The sequence below is a fragment of the Colias croceus genome, chromosome 19, assembly GCF_905220415.1.
Source record: "Colias croceus chromosome 19, ilColCroc2.1".
NCBI lineage: Eukaryota > Metazoa > Arthropoda > Insecta > Lepidoptera > Pieridae > Colias > Colias croceus.
In genome coordinates this window covers 3351702-3370189 of record NC_059555.1, presented here as the reverse complement: position 1 = coordinate 3370189, position 18488 = coordinate 3351702, and the positions used below count along the sequence as shown (strand labels likewise).

The following is an 18488-nucleotide window of genomic DNA, read 5'->3' as shown; positions in this document are numbered from 1 at the left end:
TTCTCCCAATATTGAGCAAGCAAATGAGTAGGTGGGTCACTTGAATCAAGTGATCACCACAATCCATAACGCCTAGTAATACTAGTCAGATACCCACGAAGCTTGTAATTTATTTACATGACGAAGCCTGTCACTCTCCCACATCCCACACTGGAATAAGACATATCAATTATCCCCCAACCTTTCTTGAGCTGAATAAAATACTTTTATAATAGACAGAAAATATTTATCAAGATGACAAAGTAAAATGGACAAAACAAATACAAAAAACTACCCCTGTTTGTAAATCTATTTCCAAGATATATTTTTAGAAATACAACCATGTACAAACCTTTACACAATAAATCCAACGTGTCATCTATACGTCTCGGCGACGGTGGTGGCTCCAAGTAGAACGTCACATTGTTGAGTGTGGCCAGCGCTGCCATTGCTAACTCGTCTTGTCTTTCGCACTGGGATTGGGTCTCACTTTCTGGTTCTTCTGATGACTACAAGTTTCAATGATTGTTATATATAAAAAAAGGCTTGTGTACACTTACTAAAATACATACATTAAAAATAATAAAAAAATACATGACAAGTTTAAAATTATATGTCGAAACCGTGGTAAAGCGCCTCCCTTTTGTTCGTAAAAAAATTAGAAACACACAGTGAAGTACCCTCAATTTAGATATTACAGTATGAATTGTAATACACATCATATGTCATAAAATACAAAAAATAAATTACCTCATTGTTCAAAGATTTTTGAGCTACATCTAAACAAGCCAAAAGAGCCCGAATTGTCCTTTCCGCGTGTGACTCCGCTATACTTTTCCCAACATTCTCAGCAAGACATAAGTTCGCTACGATTCTTACTGTCTGAAAATGTATTAGATTATTGTTTTTGTAAGTTTATAATGAACAACGAAAAATTATCAGATACTTAATCATTTATTAAATTACCTTGATTAGCATATCTTCGTTAGATCCATCTGACCCGCCTAGGTCAGAACCTAAAAAGTTATTTATTAGCCTTATTTTTTCTTAAAGTTATATTTTTATTATTTAATTAATGACATTAGAGATACTTGCCTACTAAATGCAGGTCTGGATCTGAATTAAGATCCCGTGCGTCGTTCATGTTACGTTTTGTGTATGATTCCAAAATTGTTAATAACACATCTATGCTGTTGTCTTCATTGTATATCTGTGCCATAAAAAGCATGTTAAAAAATAAAAAAGCTTAATAGTGAGATGACACATATTTACTATTTAGCCATTATGATCTGCGGAAAATTTTGTAAAACATGTTTTTGCTGGAGAGTCCTTTTAAAATATTCATAAGATGAAACCGTTTCAAAAGTCTAATGAATTTTATATTTCATCTACAGTTTTGTAGCTCCTGATGTGTGTGAACTTCAATTTTTTAATATATTTGTTGTTTTTGCTTTACCTGTTAAACACACACGCAAAACGTCAAAATAACGTAATAATGGCTACTTAAAAATTGTAGGGTAGTTCACACACCCGTATTCTAGCCGTCTCGTCCGCGGCGGCCATATTACCGAGCGTATACGCCAGTCGCACAGCGAGCGGCGCGCGGGACGCACACGCCGCGAGCGCTGAGAGTAATGCGTTAGCACTGCGCGGGTGTGCGCACAGCCACTCGCAACACGCGTCGAGCGCTGATAGCACGCTGGGGGTTGAATAATTGGGAATTTTTGGAGGAATCGAAAAAATTGTTTTATTCATAGGTTACACGCTCAGTCTGGCGTCAGTTCAGTCCATCAGTTTGATCCGGCTTAGACTGATGCCAGAATGATGGATGAAAAACACGGGTATTCTGAACCATCAGTCCGTCAGTCAACCGGTTAGACGATAATTCTCTGGTCATTCTGAGCAGACTGATGGACTGAACTGACGCCAGACTGAGCGTGTAACCTATGTCATAGGTATTATGAGAACCGAATCAGCGATAAGGCTGTCGAGATATTTCAACTTATCGGGATAAAAATAAAAAAGTATTGAGATTTTATCGAATATGGTTTGATTGAGAAAGACTCTAAATCAACTGAAATAATAAAATTACCATTGAAAACATTTTTAATATTGTAGCTTTAGAGCGTAGATATCTGTAACAATAGTCCCCAGTATACCCTTACCTAAGACACCTCGCAACATTAGTGAGTACGTCCCTATCAGTGTGCAGGCGCAGCGCCGCGAGCAGCTCAGCGAGCGCGCCGCTCGATACGAACGAGCAGGCATACTCTGTTGCATTCGCAAGGTTTCGAAGCGCGCCTGTTACTTGGTATAGCGCGTGTATTGCTTGTTCCGACACGTGGCGCGGACGTTCTGCTTTCTGTTGAGAGTTAAGTTTGAATTGTTCAAATGGATTTTATTTTTGTTCACGCCTTCACGGTATCACAAATTCTGTATGTGTAGGTACGATCAAATCCTGTGATTTAATTTAGTTAGATTTATTGATATTTATTGATTTATTAAGATTAGCGTGCATTTTGTTTGCATTGTGCTTGTTTTTACTGTAACTTTAAGCAGAATAAAATCTATACTAATACTATAAAGCTGAATAGTTTGTTTGTTTGTTTGAACGCGCTAATACAGGAACTACTGGTGTCTTTCGTGACATCTTTCGGTGTTAGATAGCCCGTTTATCGAGGAAGGCTATATATATCATCACGCTAAGACTAACAGGAGCGGAGCAATACGGGTTAAACTGCGGAGCACAGCTAGTGATAAAGATAAGTGTGTTTTCTTGTTTTTACTGTAACTTTAAGCAGAATAAAATATTACAAATAATAATAATAAAAATTGTGTGTGTAATGTCGTGTGTATGTGGTACACTCACGGCGGTGTTGAGTATCTTGAGGTGCAGCGAGGCCAGGTGAAGCGCGCCGGCGCGGTGCGCGAGCGCGCAGAGCGCCGGCTCCAGCGCGAGGAACCGCAGCGCGCCCGCCGCGTACACGCAGCACTCGCTCTCCGTGAGCGGCTCGGCGCGGCCGCAGCCCTCCACCACCAGTTCTGGTGGTTTATTAGTAATAATAATAAAATACATTTATCGAAAACACAAATGATATTTACAGAAAGACATGAAAAACAGTACATGATCGTATTCTACCAAAGTTCAAAGGATAGCTGTAGGTAGGTATTAGTGTTATACGTATAGATGTGTGACATCATAAGATAAATCAACGCGTAAAAGGAATGTTTGGTAATAAAATTCGATCGAGCAAAAATGTCCACATTGACCACTGTTATTAGTCACATGAGAGTGAAATGTGTGAGAAAGGAAATATGATCAACAAATCGCGCCCGCGTATATTACGGACCTCCATAATGTGTTCTAATGTTATAAAGCACTTTTCCAAATCAGTGGTTAAGGATAAGCTAGCGGAGTAGGTAACAATAAAATATGAAATAAAGCTAAAGTGATAACGAAGGAATTACTAAAATAATGGTCTGAAATTAAAATCAAGTACCTAAAAGATTGCTATTCTTAAAGAAATGGTCATTTTTATCATTCCTGGCAATTTTGAACACCAATTTGCAGGCAGCTGCAAGGTGAGGTCCTGTTACGCGCACCTGGAAACACATAACTACATTATTATACCCGTTATAGTGGAAATAAAATATCAAACTAAAAATATGTACTTGACTAAAATTCCATCTGTAAAGTTCCTATCCAAATATTTTTGTATGTTTTTCAAATTAATAAAATCTTTAAAGTTACGAAAGAAAAACTTACCGTAAGCATAGCTCTCGCAATAGCCACCAGTACTTCATCGTCCTCATCTATATGAGTGTACAGAGATCTCAACACCACTTCTAGCAAATTATTCGTTGGTGTCGAAACCTCAATCTTCTTCTGTAACGCTTTTAGTAGTTCCAGTGTACGTTCCATATCGCGGCTCTTTTGTGACAACGCTTCGGAAAGTTCTAGAACCGTCATTCTGGAAGAAGTTTATAATTTAGGTATCTGTATCTGTTGTAATAGTAACGCAAGTAGGTATTTTTATGCTAGAGTTGGAAATAATAATGATTCAAGATTATGAAATTTCATATTCTCCAGCTAAAACGTTCATGTAACTGTTTCGTTCACTTTGTAGTTAGTTTTGTTTGAACAAAATTGAAATTTATTGAAAATATTGTCAGAAAAGACAAAATTTTTTTTTTTTGAAATGCTCTAAATGATTTCACACTAAACATTGTACTATTAAAAATTAACGTCTTAAAATCACTCACTTATCATAATTATCATATCTAGTTTTCGGTAGTTGTACGGCAATCTGTTTGATTCCAACGTCGCCCAGTTCCCCCATACTGATGTCACATGACGCAGACTTGCCCATCGCGAACTGTCTTCTTTTTTCTGGACTTAGCACTGTAAAGGACAATGAGTAATGGTGGGCCCACCTCTCAATAGAAGTGAGAAACTCATTCTCAATAGAAGTGAGAAACTCATGAATGAATTGGTATTTTTATAGGTACCGAATAAAACTTAGTATTACATCAAAGGTTAAAAGTCAGTACTTTCGGAGTTATACTGTCATAAAAGCGATCCCAATCCCTGCAATTAATTATCGTAGTTTACTTCAATATATTACCGAATAGTGTTAGAACCGTATTACATGTAAATTATTAATTACCGTAATAATTATATTATAATTTACCGTATTAATTGATCGAAACCAAGTTGGAAGAAACGTGATAACACAATATTATTGTACTGCTTGACCGGACGGCGAACTGTAGGTACTTGCGCTCATATAATATCTTTGATTTGGTACCTAGGAGTTGGGAGATATCAACCATTCCTGGCCCCCGTGGCTTTTTTAAACGATGTAATTGTTATCGATGTACAGGACGACGAATAAATCTTATTTAAAGTGAAATACGTGTATTATTACCATTGTACCTTATAAAAATCCATAAATAATAAGTTAGCTTAAAATACTTTAAGACGCCGAAAGTACTAACATTTGACCATAGTTGTAATAATAAATAATGTTCCGCTTAAAAAGCCCTATGCAATGGTATATCACATGTTACTATTGCGGGGTGGGCCCAGACTCCATACATTTGTTTCCCATTGTCCTTTTATTATAAATTTATTTTTAAATAAGCATTTGATTATTTTTTCAAAATTAATAAACTAAAGCAAAAAAAATTGTGAATGCTTTTTAAATTACAGAAAATCTTAAGCCAATAAATACGTTAATTCAAAAATAAACAGCTATTTTCGAATTAATTTAACATGGTTAATAAAATAATTAAGAAAAAATCGCACTGTGAATGTAAAGTAAAATTAAAATCATAATATTTCTTATTTCTTACATTTGTTTGGTAGAAAACTCTGTGTGTTGTAGTATGTAGCGTCTCCGGATGAAGATCCAATTGGTTTCGTTGAAATTGCTTGTGAAAGATCACTCTCAAAAGAGTTTACTGAAAATTTTCAATTCACAAAAGTTTTAAAAAAGAGTTTAAAAAAAAATAAAAATATCATACTACTACTACTTACTTATTTTGATATTTTTAAGTTATAAAAGTCAACTTTACTATTCCAATTATTTTTCTTTTCTACATCACCAAGTTTTATTGGACGATATTTAATTCAACATTCGTCGATTTTAGTGTAAAATTCGAAGATTACTACTTACTACTTTCACTGTTAGAAGTCGTATTCCTCCGATGCAAGGGTTTACTCTTACCACTGAGATGTGGTAACTTTGGGAAACCGCTCCATTCTGTGTTTGTTTTATCCAGTGGTGCTATTTTGTTGCGATTCTTAAATATGAATTATTCAATAAATAAATTTTAAATTAGCTCTAACCTTTCGAGCAATCTAAAAAAACTTTTGATTTAATAACAATTAAATTGAGGTAGGTAAGTATAAGAAGTATTTGAGCAATCCCAGTAAACAAAGGAATGGGAAAAGTAAGAAATGTCCAAATTAATATTAAAAATTTTAGGAATATAACACATAAACATATTTTCAGAAACATAACTATACAAAGATTTCCTTTACAAATTTTCAATGGACATTTCTATCAAGTATTTGGTATTAAAATAAGTATAAAACGAACCAAAGATTTTTTCTTCATAATATCATTATGTGTATCGTTTATCAGTGTGAGATCATCGTCGTCGAGCCCCGCGATGCATGCCCCTGAAGACACCAGCTCTTCCGTGCTTTCAGCTAATGTCATGTATTTGAGACTGAGAAAAGATTAAGGTGTTTTATAATTAAAAAAAACAATGCTCTAACAAGCGATTTAAATGATGCAGTTGCATAGGTTTTTATTGAGAGCATCTTTTTTAATTTTGTAATAGTTCTTCCCTTTATAATCTTTTGGATACTTCAGGAAACAAAATGCTTTTCGTTAAAATGTCCAGGCAGAAAGTAGTTAGTTATGTATGTAGGTAAGTACCAAAAATAAAGATATTTGGGAAGTTGTGAATTTTGAAAGTAACTCATATTTTTTTCGTTTATTTTCGCATTTGCTTAGTTTTATATAAATGAACTAACTCAAAAGAACTAGGCGGTCTGTTCTTCTTCGTGCGTTCGTTGAACAGTGTCCGCTGCGGTTCGCGCGGTGTGAACGGACGGCGTGTGCGAAGCGGGCGAAGCGCGCCCAGGCTTGATCCACTTGGACTCATCTCTGGAATTATTATTATTTATTTATTTAACACTTTATGATACATATTTTTATAAAATTGAGAAGTAAATCTCATACAGCTTTAATATGTATAATGGGGCGGCCTTATCACTTCAGAGTGATCTCTATAACCAGGCGACCCCTTAGGCAAAGGATAAGTGTTAGCTGTATAAAGGGATTAATATTAGTTAATATTATGTACTTAATACGTAGATATTTTATTTAATACATTAAGATAAGTACAAGACAATAATACAAGTATGTATATAATTAGGAGAAATAGTAATTTTGATACAGCATTTGTGGCATGTGTAATAATTTTTCATGTCGATCAGTATTTATAAATTTAAGAATATTCATTTATATATTCATACCATTTCAAATTGTAAAATTATCGTAATGTAGACATTTGTCCGTATTCAGAAGTCCGATTTGGTACTTCTCAATTAGACATCAAACTTCCGCCTTTTTGAAAAAAAAAATATTTTTAATTTCTTTAGAGGAACGACGCGGACGTAAACAAATTTCGGAAAATTATTTTTTACCTGTCTTTATTGTTACGTAAATTGAACTCACAATATCGTTAGCTACCGACTATTCTGTGCTCAAACGTAACAACAGTGAAATAAAATCAATAACTGCACCTGATCTTAAAATCGATGAAATTATATAATCCATGTCTCTCAAACCAATTCTATTCACATACAGAACACACAGAAGATTATTAGTGTTATTAATAAATAGACGACAGAAAGCTAATTAAAATGAAACTTGTATAAAAGCTGAGTGCCTCCTTGGAAACGAATAACAAGCCATTGAAATTTGACCTTTGATGTTGTGGATATCGCGAAAGGCAAAGTTATTTTTATAATATCACTACATAAACATAGTATACTAAAACAAAGTCGCTTTTTCTGTCCCTATGTCCCTTTGTATGCTTAAATCTTTAAAATAACGCAATGGATTTTGATCCGGTTTTTTTAATAGATAGAGTGATTCAAGAGGAAGGTTTAAGTAGGTAAGTATATTTAATTTATTAGGTTTTAGACAGAGCGGGCGAAGCCGCGGGCTGTAAGCTAGTTTCCATATAAAGGAAAAAGAGCATTTTATTCATAAAAAATATACCTATATTAATACTCTACAAATAAGTACTATGTATAATCTATACTTTTTCAGGTACCTATTTATTTTATTTTTGAATGTATCTAAAATCGCGTAATCAACTAAGGCATCCAATACCGTCTGATTCCAAAAGACAAAAGGTGATGTGATGTAATAATAGGACTGAACATAATTTAATGAGGTAACTAAGTAGGCACTTACCTATATTGTAAAATCCATACAAATATTATAAATGCGAAAGTAACTCTGTCTGTCTGTCTGTTACTTAATCACGCCTTAACTACTGAATTAATTTGCATGAAATTTGGTATATAGATATTTTGATACCCGAGAAAGGACATAGGAATAAGCGGGTTTTTCTTTGACTGCGCGGGCGAAGCCGCGGGTGAAAAGCTAGTTAAAAATACATTTAAAATATCGAACCTGTATGAAATTACAAAATACCAGCATGGTGTACCTATTTCGCAAAAATATACAGAATGCACAATGTAAAAGGAAGTAAAAAGGTAAGTTAAGTACTAGATATTATATCAAGTATTTTCTACTTAAAAATAAAGTAGCAAGGTGTTTTCCGCATATTTCTATAATACCTAGGTACCTTGACTGCTACCTTATTTGATATTTTTGGGTTTTTAAGCCAAATAACATTCTTGAAACTATAAACAGCTATAACTACCTATATAATTATATATGCAATTGCAACATATTACATCTCATTCTGGTTCGATTAGGTATTTACATTTTCGTAATACTACCATTAAGTAGGTAATGTATTATAAGCAAGCAAGAATATAAGCCATTTTTAGTCTGAATTTAATCGATAATACAGCACTTTATGCTGGTGTAAGTTATAAGAAATTCAGCACAATAAACTGTATATCTATACATATAATAAATCTGTAGAAGGGTCAATTCTGTACATTGAAAATATTGAAAAAATAAATAGCAGGGGGTGTTACTGGATCGATACCAAACCCAAATATGTGATTAAAAAAATTTTTGTCTGTCTGTCTGTCTGTCTGTCTGTCTGTCTGTCTGTCTGTCTCAGGTATGTGAAGACATCACGTGAAAACTAACGGTTCGATTTCGATGAAACTTGGTATAATTATACCTTATTATCCTGGGCGTAAAATAGGATACTTTTTATCCTGGAAAAATACGTAGAAAAAAAAATAAACTAAAATTTTCAGTTTTATCCATAGACGTTGTTCTATACCGCAGTGGATTCAGCGCCGTAACATGTAGCTCCGAAAGTCGGATTTGGCTTGAACCGTTTGCGTCACACGAGAGCCGCACGATGCCACGCCTGCCACGACTCCTATATAAGGACTGCGATCCGCGCCGCGCGACGCCCCGTCCGATTAGGGCCCTTCTGGCCTCCTCCACTCAAGCGACAGCTCAAGCCGAGGTTCGTGGTCCCCGTCAAGGGGGGACGCCCTTGTGCATGTCGCTACCAGGGTGAACCTTCAGTTCACCCCCGCGTCCGCGTTAAAATGTAGAAGCCCTTCTGGCTAACATTGAGAAACACCACACAAAAAAAAAAAAAAAAAAAAACGCCGCGCGACGCATAAAATTTATGAATTTTGATGCGAGCGGACGTGTCCAGTGTGGCGAGCGGTCGTTCTTATTGGAATAAAATATATTGTATGCATAATAATAATAATTAACATATTAATATTGTTTTCACCGTAAATTGGTTTATTCATTAAACTCATAATTCTCTCTGTCATCTCATTTCATTGTATTTGTAACTATACATATTATAATATATATATAAAGCTACATATATATATAAAGCTACACTACCACTACAATATATATATAAAGCTACACTACCACTCACTCACTCACTGACTGACTGACATCGCTTTTCTCGGAAACTAAGTGGAAAGTGGGGGGGATTTCGACGTGATCGTGTAGAGGTGCGCCGAGTGACCAGAGGAAAAATATAGCGATCTCGATCACCTTCGAATACCGAGTGGACCCCTGGTGGTGCGCAGAAACGGTGGCACTTGGAGGGGGAGTGTCTGAACAAAAAATGCTAGGAACTGGTGGCGATTACCAGGGGTGGTGGAAAAATGGGGATTTTCGCGAAAACAAGATGGCCGCCGTACTTTGCCAAAATCGCCGTTTATGAATCCTTACGTCCCAAATTTGGCACACGTGCTCTGTTCGAGCTGGTGAATCGATCGGTGCCCCGTTCGAGTGGCTCCGGGCCCCCGTTTCCAACTTCCATACAACGTAAACTCCAACGGCCTGCGGAAACGGTGCGAGTTGGGTTGGGGGGCCCGGAACTAAAAATGATCACCACCCTGGGACGCTACCAGGGAGCCACAGTGGGACGCTTCATTTTGGAATTTTTCCATTTTTGGCGCAAACATAAAAACGTAAATTTAGACGAGGTGGCACGACGGAGAAATACACCAATGACGCATTCGTACTCGTCCAGCTCCCAGGATATCCAGAAAAATCCGAAATCTTAAACTTTCCCTCATCTCTCCAAGACGGTCAACGGCCCGCGCAAACGGTAGCAGCTACATCTGGGGTGCTCAAACTAAAGTTGGAGTAGACCTCGAGCAATTACCACAGATAGTGAAAAAAATTCAAAATGGCGGAAAAAATGGCCGCCGCCATACAAATTCTAAAACGGCCATCGCTGGTGTGATCGCGCTGAAACTTGGCACAGGGGCTTTAATCGAGCCGCACATTGAGGTGGCATACTCATAATCGAGTTTCCATCGCTGGTTTCCGAGTTTCATACAACGCGAAATTCGACGGCTCTCCGAAACGGCGCGAGATAGGTGGGGGGTGTAGAACTAAAAAATGATCAGGAAGATGGGGCGCTACCAGGGCAATCGAGAAATTTCAAATTGGACGCAATTTTTTTTTCAAAAATGGCCAATTTTTCAAAGCAAGATGGTGGCGCCGGTTACTTTACGATCGGTCTGAAAATTGACTTCTGTGCTTTAATCGGCCAGATTTACAAAACTGCATACTCAGAATTTCTCTCCGACCCCCGGTTTCCATTTTCCATACATCACGAAATTCAACGGCTCTCTGAACCGGTGACAGGTAGGTCGGGGTCGCCGAAGTAAAAAATACTTCAAAACCTGGTCCGCTTCCAGGCATATAAATTTTTTTGGTAAAATGCGAAATTTTTTTTTTCGAAAATTTTGTATGGAAATATCCATAGTAGGAAGGGTGATTGAATAGCAACGGCAAAGGACGGCGCCGCGGGCTGCTTGCTGCCCGCGCACCGCGCTACTTCGAGGGTTGACAGCCTCCCGGAGTAGAAAATATTTATTAACTTATGAACTACCTATCGCACGAGCCAAGCGAGCGAAGCGAGCGAGTTGCGGCAGCGGCCGGCCTAAATATTCAAATAGGTAGCGAGGAGCGAAGCGACGAGCGTGTTAGGTTTACTTATGAACTACCTATCGCACGAGCCAAGCGAGCGAAGCGAGCGAGTTGCGGCAGCGGCCGGCCTAAATATTCAAATAGGTAGCGAGGAGCGAAGCGACGAGCGTGTTAGGTTAACTCTTGAACAGTTTATTATGAAAAGTAACTGCCCGCTATCGATAAGACGTTTCAAAAATTTTACCAATATTTAAATAAGTAATTTATAAGCAGTTTAGGTAGCGAGGAGCGAAGCGACGAGCGTGTAAGGTTAACTTTTGAACTACCACACGAGCCATGCGAGCGAAGCGAGCGAGTCACGACAGCGGCCGGCCTAAATATTCAAATAGGTAGCGAGGAGCAAAGCGACGAGCGTGTTTGGTTAACTTTTGAACTACCTATCGCACGAGCCAAGCGAGCGAAGCGAGCGAGTCGCGGCAGCGGCCGGCCTAAATATTCAAATAGGTAGCGAGGAGCGAAGCGACGAGCGTGTTAGGTTAACTCTTGAACAGTTTATTATGAAAAGTCACTGCCCGCTATCGATAAGACGTTTCAAAAATTTAACAACATTTGATTAAGTAATTTATAAGCAGTTTCGACTGACTGTAGAATCGCTGTTAGCAGATGTTACAAATGGAAAGGAAATTCGAATGCATTTTAAAATGACTGAAGATTTCTGCCCTGGGATGAGCCGCGAGCTGCTTGCAGCTCGCGCACCACGCAACCTCGAAGGTGGACAGCCCCCCGGAATAGAAAATATTTGAATGGGGAATTTATAAGCATTACCGACTGACTGTAGAATCGCTGTTATGAGATGTAACAAATGGATAGGAAATTCGAATGCATTTTCAAATGACTGAAGATTTCTGCCCTGGGATGCTTCGCGGGCTGCTTGCAGCCCGCGCACTACGCTCCCTCGAAGGTGGACAGCCTCCCGGAGTGGAAAACACTTGAATGGGGAATTTATAAGCATTAGCGACTGACTGTAGAATCGCTGTCAGCAGATGTAACAAATGGACAGAAAATTCGAATATATTTTCAAATGACTGCCCTATTGCTTCAACCCAGGGGCAAAAGGGGCTCGCGGGCTGCTTGCAGCCCGCGCACAACGCACCAGCTAGTTATTATTATTATAATATATAAAGCTACACTACCACTCACTCACTCACTGACATCGCTTTTCTCGGAAACTACGTGGAAAGTGGGGGGGATTTCGACGTGATCGTGTAGAGGTGCGCCGAGTGACCACCGGAAAAATATTGACATCTCCAACACCCTGGACAAGAGAGTGGACCCCTGGAGGTGCGCAAAAACGGTGGTACCTGGAGGGGGGGTGTCTGAACAAAAAATGCTCAGAACTGGTGGCGATTACCAGGGGAGGTGGAAAAATGGGGATTTTCGCGAAAACAAGATGGCCGCCGTACTTTGCCAAAATCGCCGTTTATGAATCCTTACGTCTCAAATTTGGCACACGTGCTCTATTCGAGACGGCGAATCGATCGGTGCCCCGTTCGAGTGGCTCCGGGCCCCAGTTTTCAACTTTCATACAACGTAAACTCCAACGGCCTGCGGAAACGGTGCGAGTTGGGTTGGGGGTCCCGGAACTAAAAATGATCATCACCCTGGGACGCTACCAGGGAGCCATAGTGGGACGCTCGATTTTGGAATTTTTCCATTTTTGGCGCAAACATAAAAACGTAAATTTAGACGAGGTGGTGCAATGGAGAAACACACTCTTACCACGTTTGTACTCGCCCAGCTCCCAGGATATCCAGAAAAATCCGAAATCCTAAACTTTCTCACAGCCCGCGGAGACGGTCAACGGCCAGCGCAAACGGTAGCAGCTACATTTGGGGTGCTCGAACTAAACTTGTAGTAGACCTCGAGCAATTACCACAGAGTGCGAAAAAAATTCAAAATGGTGGAAAAAATGGCCGCCGCCATACAAATTCTAAAACGGCCATCGCTGGTCCGATCGCGCTGAAACTTGACACAGGAGCTTTAATCGAGTTGCATATTAAGTTGGCATACTCATAATCGAGTTTCCATCGCTGGTTTCCGAGTTTCATACAACGCAAAATTCGACGGCTCTCTGAAACGGCGCGAGATAGGTGGGGGGTGTAGAACTAAAAAATGATCAGGAAGATGGGGTGCTACCAGGGCAATCGAGAAATTTTAAATTGGACGCAATTTTTTTTCAAAAAATGGCCAATTTTTCAAAGCAAGATGGTGGCGCCGGTTCCGTCACGATCGGTCTGAAAATTGACTTCTGTGCTCTGATTGGTCAGATTTACAAAACTGCATACTCAGAATTTCTCTCCGACCCCCGGTTTCCATTTTCAATACATCACGAAATTCAACGGCTCTCTGAACTGGTGGCACTTAGGTTGGGGTCACCAAGGTAAAAAATGTTTAAAAACTTGGTCCGCTTCCAGACACATGAAATTTTTTGCTAAAAAGCGAAATTTTTTTTTCGAAAATTTTGTATGGAAATTTCCATAGTAGGAAGGGTAATTGAATAGCATCGGCAAAAGACGGTATTTAACTTTTGAACTACCGCACGAGCCAAGCGAGCGAAGCGAGCGAGTCACGGCAGCGGCCAGCGTAAATATTCAAATAGGTAGCGAGGAGCGAAGCGACGAGCGTGTTAGGTTAACTTTTGAACTACTTACCGCACGAGCCAAGCGAGCTAAGCGAGTGAGTCGCGTCAACGGCCGGCCTAAATATTCAAATATGTAGCGAGGAGCGAAGCGACGAGCGTGTTAGGTTAACTTATGAACTACCTACCGCACGAGCCAAGCGAGCGAAGCGAGCGAGTCGCGTCAACGGCCGGCCTAAATATTCAAATGGGTAGCGAGGAGCGAAGCGACGAGCGTGTTAACTTATGAACTACCTACCGCACGAGCCAAGCGAGCGAAGCGAGCGAGTTGCGGCAGCGGCCGGCCTAAATATTCAAATAGGTAGCGAGGAGCGAAGCGACGAGCGTGTTAGATTAACTCTTGAACAGTTTATTATGAAAAGTCACTGCCCGCTATCGATAAGACGTTTCAAAAATTTTACCAATATTTGAATAAGTAATTTATAAGCAGTTTAGGTAGCGAGGAGCGAAGCGACGAGCGTGTAAGGTTAAGTTTTGAACTACCACACGAGCCATGCGAGCGAAGCGAGCGAGTCACGGCAGCGGCCGGCCTAAATATTCAAATAGGTAGCGAGGAGCGAAGCGACGAGCGTGTTAGGTTAACTTTTGAACTACCTATCGCACGAGCCAAGCGAGCGAAGCGAGCGAGTCGCGGCAGCGGCCGGCCTAAATATTCAAATATGTAGCGAGGAGCGAAGCGACGAGCGTGTTAGGTTAACTTATGAACTACCTACCGCACGAGCCAAGCGAGCGAAGCGAGTGAGTTGCGGCAGCGGCCGGCCTAAATATTCAAATAGGTAGCGAGGAGCGAAGCGACGAGCGTGTTAGGTTAACTCTTGAACAGTTTATTATGAAAAGTCACTGCCCGCTATCGATAAGACGTTTCAAAAATTTAACAACATTTGAATAAGTAATTTATAAGCAGTTTCGACTGACTGTAGAATCGCTGTTAGCAGATGTTACAAATGGAAAGGAAATTCGAATGCATTTTCAAATGACTGAAGATTTCTGCCCTAGGATGAGCCGCGAGCTGCTTGCAGCTCGCGCACCACGCAAACTCGAAGGTGGACAGCCCCCCGGAATAGAAAATATTTTAATGGGGAATTTATAAGCATTACCGACTGACTGTAGAATCGCTGTTAGGAGATGTAACAAATGGATAGGAAATTCGAATGCATTTTCAAATGACTGAAGATTTCTGCCCTGGGATGCTTCGCGGGCTGCTTGCAGCCCGCGCACTACGCTCCCTCGAAGGTGGACAGCCTCTCGGAGTGGAAAATACTTGAATGGGGAATTTATAAGCATTACCGACTGACTGTAGAATCGCTGTTAGCAGATAATAATAAATTGACGGGGAATTTAGATGCATTTTCAAATGACTGCCCTATTGCTTCAACCCAGGGGCAAAAGGGGCTCGCGGGCTGCTTGCAGCCCGCGCACAACGCACCAGCTAGTCATATATATATAAAGCTACACTACCACTCACTCACTGACTGACTGACATCGGGTTTCTCGGAAACTACGGGGAAAGTTGAGGGGATTTTGACGTGATCATGTAGAGGTGCTCCCAGTGACCACCGGAAAAATATAGCGATCTCGATCATCTTCGAAAACCAAGTGGACCCCTGGAGGTGCGCAAAAACGGTGATACCTGGAGGGGGGGTGTCTGAACAAAAAATGCTCAGAACTGGTGGCGATTACCAGGGGAGGTGGAAAAATGGGGATTTTCGCGAAAACAAGATGGCCGCCGTACTTTGCCAAAATCGCCGTTTATGAATCCTTACGTCTCAAATTTGGCACACGTGCTCTGTTCGAGCCGGCGAATCGATCGGTGCCCCGTTCGAGTGGCTCCGGGCCCCAGTTTCCAACTTCCATACAACGTAAAATCCAACGGCCCGCGGAAACGGTGTGAGTTGGGTGGGGGGTCCCGGAACTAAAAATAATCACCACCCTGGGACGCTACCAGGGAGCCGTAGTGGGACGCTCGATTTTGGAATTTTTCCATTTTTGGCGCAAACATAAAAACGTAAATTTAGCCGAGGTGGTGCAATGGAGAAATACACCAATGATGCATTCGTACTCCCCCAGCTCCCAGGATATCCAGAAAAATCCGAAATCTTAAACTTTCCCTCATCTCTCGAAGACGGTCAACGGCCCGCGCAAACGGTAGCAGCTACATCTGGGGTGCTCAAACTAAACTTGGAGTAGACCTCGAGCAATTACCACAGAGTGCAAAAAAAATTCAAAATGGCGGAAAAAATGGCCGCCGCCATACAAATTCTAAAACGGCCATCGCTGGTGTGATCGCGCTGAAACTTGGCACAGGGGCTTTAATCGAGCCGCACATTGAGGTGGCATACTCATAATCGAGTTTCCATCGCTGGTTTCCGAGTTTCATACAACGCGAAATTCGACGGCTCTCTGAAACGGCGCCAGATAGGTGGGGGGTGTAGAACTAAAAAATGATCAGGAAGATGGGGTGCTACCAGGGCAATCGAGAAATTTCAAATTGGACGCAATTTTTTTTCAAAAAATCGCCAATTTTTCAAAGCAAGATGGTGGCGCCGGTTCCGTCACGATCGGTCTGAAAATTGACTTCTGTACTCTGATTGGTCAGATTTACAAAACTGCATACTCAGAATTTCTCTCCGACCCCCGGTTTCCATTTTCCATACATCATGAAATTCAACGGCTCTCTGAACTGGTGGCACTTAGGTTGGGGTCACCAAGGTAAAAAATGTTTAAAAACTTGGTCCGCTTCCAGGCACATAAAAATTTTTGCTAAAAAGCGAAATTTTTTTTTTCGAAAATTTTGTATGGAAATTTCCATACTAGGAAGGGTAATTGAATAGCATCGGCAAAAGACGGCACCGCGGGCTGCTTGCTGCCCGCGCACCGCGCAACTTCGAGGGTTGACAGCCTCCTGGAGTAGAAAATATTTATTAACTTTAGAACTACTGCACGAGCCAAGCGAGCGAAGCGAGCGAGTCACGGCAGCGGCCAGCGTAAATATTCAAATAGGTAGCGAGGAGCGAAGCGACGAGCGTGTTAGGTTAACTTATGAACTACCTACCGCACGAGCCAAGCGAGCGAAGCGAGCGAGTCGCGTCAACGGCCGGCCTAAATATTCAAATAGGTAGCGAGGAGCGAAGCGACGAGCGTGTTAGGTTAACTTATAAACTACCTACCGCACGAGCCAAGCGAGCGAAGCGAGCGAGTTGCGGCAGCGGCCGGCCTAAATATTCAAATAGGTAGCGAGGAGCGAAGCCACGAGCGTGTTAGGTTAACTCTTGAACAGTTTATTATGAAAAGTCACTGCCCGCTATCGATAAGACGTTTCAAAAATTTTACCAATATTTGAATAAGTAATTTATAAGCAGTTTAGGTAGCGAGGAGCGAAGCGACGAGCGTGTAAGGTTAACTTTTGAACTACCACACGAGCCATGCGAGCGAAGCGAGCGAGTCACGGCAGCGGCCGGCCTAAATATTCAAATAGGTAGCGAGGAGCGAAGCGACGAGCGTGTTAGGTTAACTTTTGAACTACCTATCGCACGAGCCAAGCGAGCGAAGCGAGCGAGTCGGGGCAGCGGCCGGCCTAAATATTCAAATAGGTAGCGAGGAGCGAAGCGACGAGCGTGTTAGGTTAACTCTTGAACAGTTTATTATGAAAAGTCACTGCCCGCTATCGATAAGACGTTTCAAAAATTTAACAACATTTGAATAAGTAATTTATAAGCAGTTTCGACTGACTGTAGAATCGCTGTTAGCAGATGTTACAAATGGAAAGGAAATTCGAATGCATTTTCAAATGACTGAAGATTTCTGCCCTGGGATGAGCCGCGAGCTGCTTGCAGCTCGCGCACTACGCTCCCTCGAAGGTGGTCAGCCTCCTGGAGTGGAAAATACTTGAATGGGGAATTTATAAGCGTTACCGACCGACTATGGAATCGCTGTTAGGAGATAATAATAAATTGACGGGGAATTTAGATGCATTTTCAAATGACTGCCCTATTGCTTCAACCCTGGGGCAAAAGGAGCTCGCGGGCTGCTTGCAGCCCGCGCACAACGCACCTTCGAAGGTCGACAGCATTCCAGAATAGAAAATATTTGAATTGGGAATTTATAAGCACTTCAGATTGACTGTGGAATCGCTGTTAGCAGAAAATTACAAATGGACTGGGAATTCTAACACATTTTCTAATGACTGCCCTATTGCTTCAACCCAGGGGCAAAAGGGGCTCGCGGGCTGCTTGCAGCCCGCGCACAACGCACCAGCTAGTTATAATATATAAAGCTACACTACCACTGACTCACTGACTCACTGACATCGGGTTTCTCGGAAACTACGTGGAAAGTGGGGGGGATTTCGACGTGATCGTGTAGAGGTGCGCCGAGTGACCACCGGAAAAATATTGACATCTCCAACACCCTGGACAAGAGAGTGGACCCCTGGAGGTGCGCAAAAACGGTGATACCTGGAGGGGGGGTGTCTGAACAAAAAATGCTCGGAACTGGTGGCGATTACCAGGGGTGGTGGAAAAATGGGGATTTTCGCGAAAACAAGATGGCCGCCGTACTTTGCCAAAATCGCCGTTTATGAATCCTTACGTCTCAAATTTGGCACACGTGCTCTGTTCGAGCCGGCGAATCGATCGTTGCCCCGTTCGAGTGGCTCC

General features: G+C 41.1%; 1 protein-coding gene across 1 annotated transcript in view; it reads right to left on the bottom strand.

The window, feature by feature from the left end:
- LOC123700412 (armadillo repeat-containing protein 2) overlaps window positions 1–18488 on the bottom strand; it is a 35343-nt gene that overhangs the window by 4006 nt on the left and 12849 nt on the right. The window contains exons 3-16 of the mRNA XM_045647621.1: window positions 6527–6659; window positions 6084–6216; window positions 5658–5784; window positions 5335–5442; window positions 4243–4381; window positions 3746–3950; window positions 3480–3582; window positions 2849–3021; window positions 2145–2341; window positions 1510–1678; window positions 1075–1189; window positions 946–995; window positions 730–861; window positions 332–488 (exon numbers count right to left, since the gene is read on the bottom strand). Of these exons, the coding sequence (XP_045503577.1) occupies window positions 332–488; window positions 730–861; window positions 946–995; window positions 1075–1189; window positions 1510–1678; window positions 2145–2341; window positions 2849–3021; window positions 3480–3582; window positions 3746–3950; window positions 4243–4381; window positions 5335–5442; window positions 5658–5784; window positions 6084–6216; window positions 6527–6659 (1941 nt within the window). The remainder of the gene's footprint in view (window positions 1–331; window positions 489–729; window positions 862–945; window positions 996–1074; window positions 1190–1509; window positions 1679–2144; window positions 2342–2848; window positions 3022–3479; window positions 3583–3745; window positions 3951–4242; window positions 4382–5334; window positions 5443–5657; window positions 5785–6083; window positions 6217–6526; window positions 6660–18488) is intronic.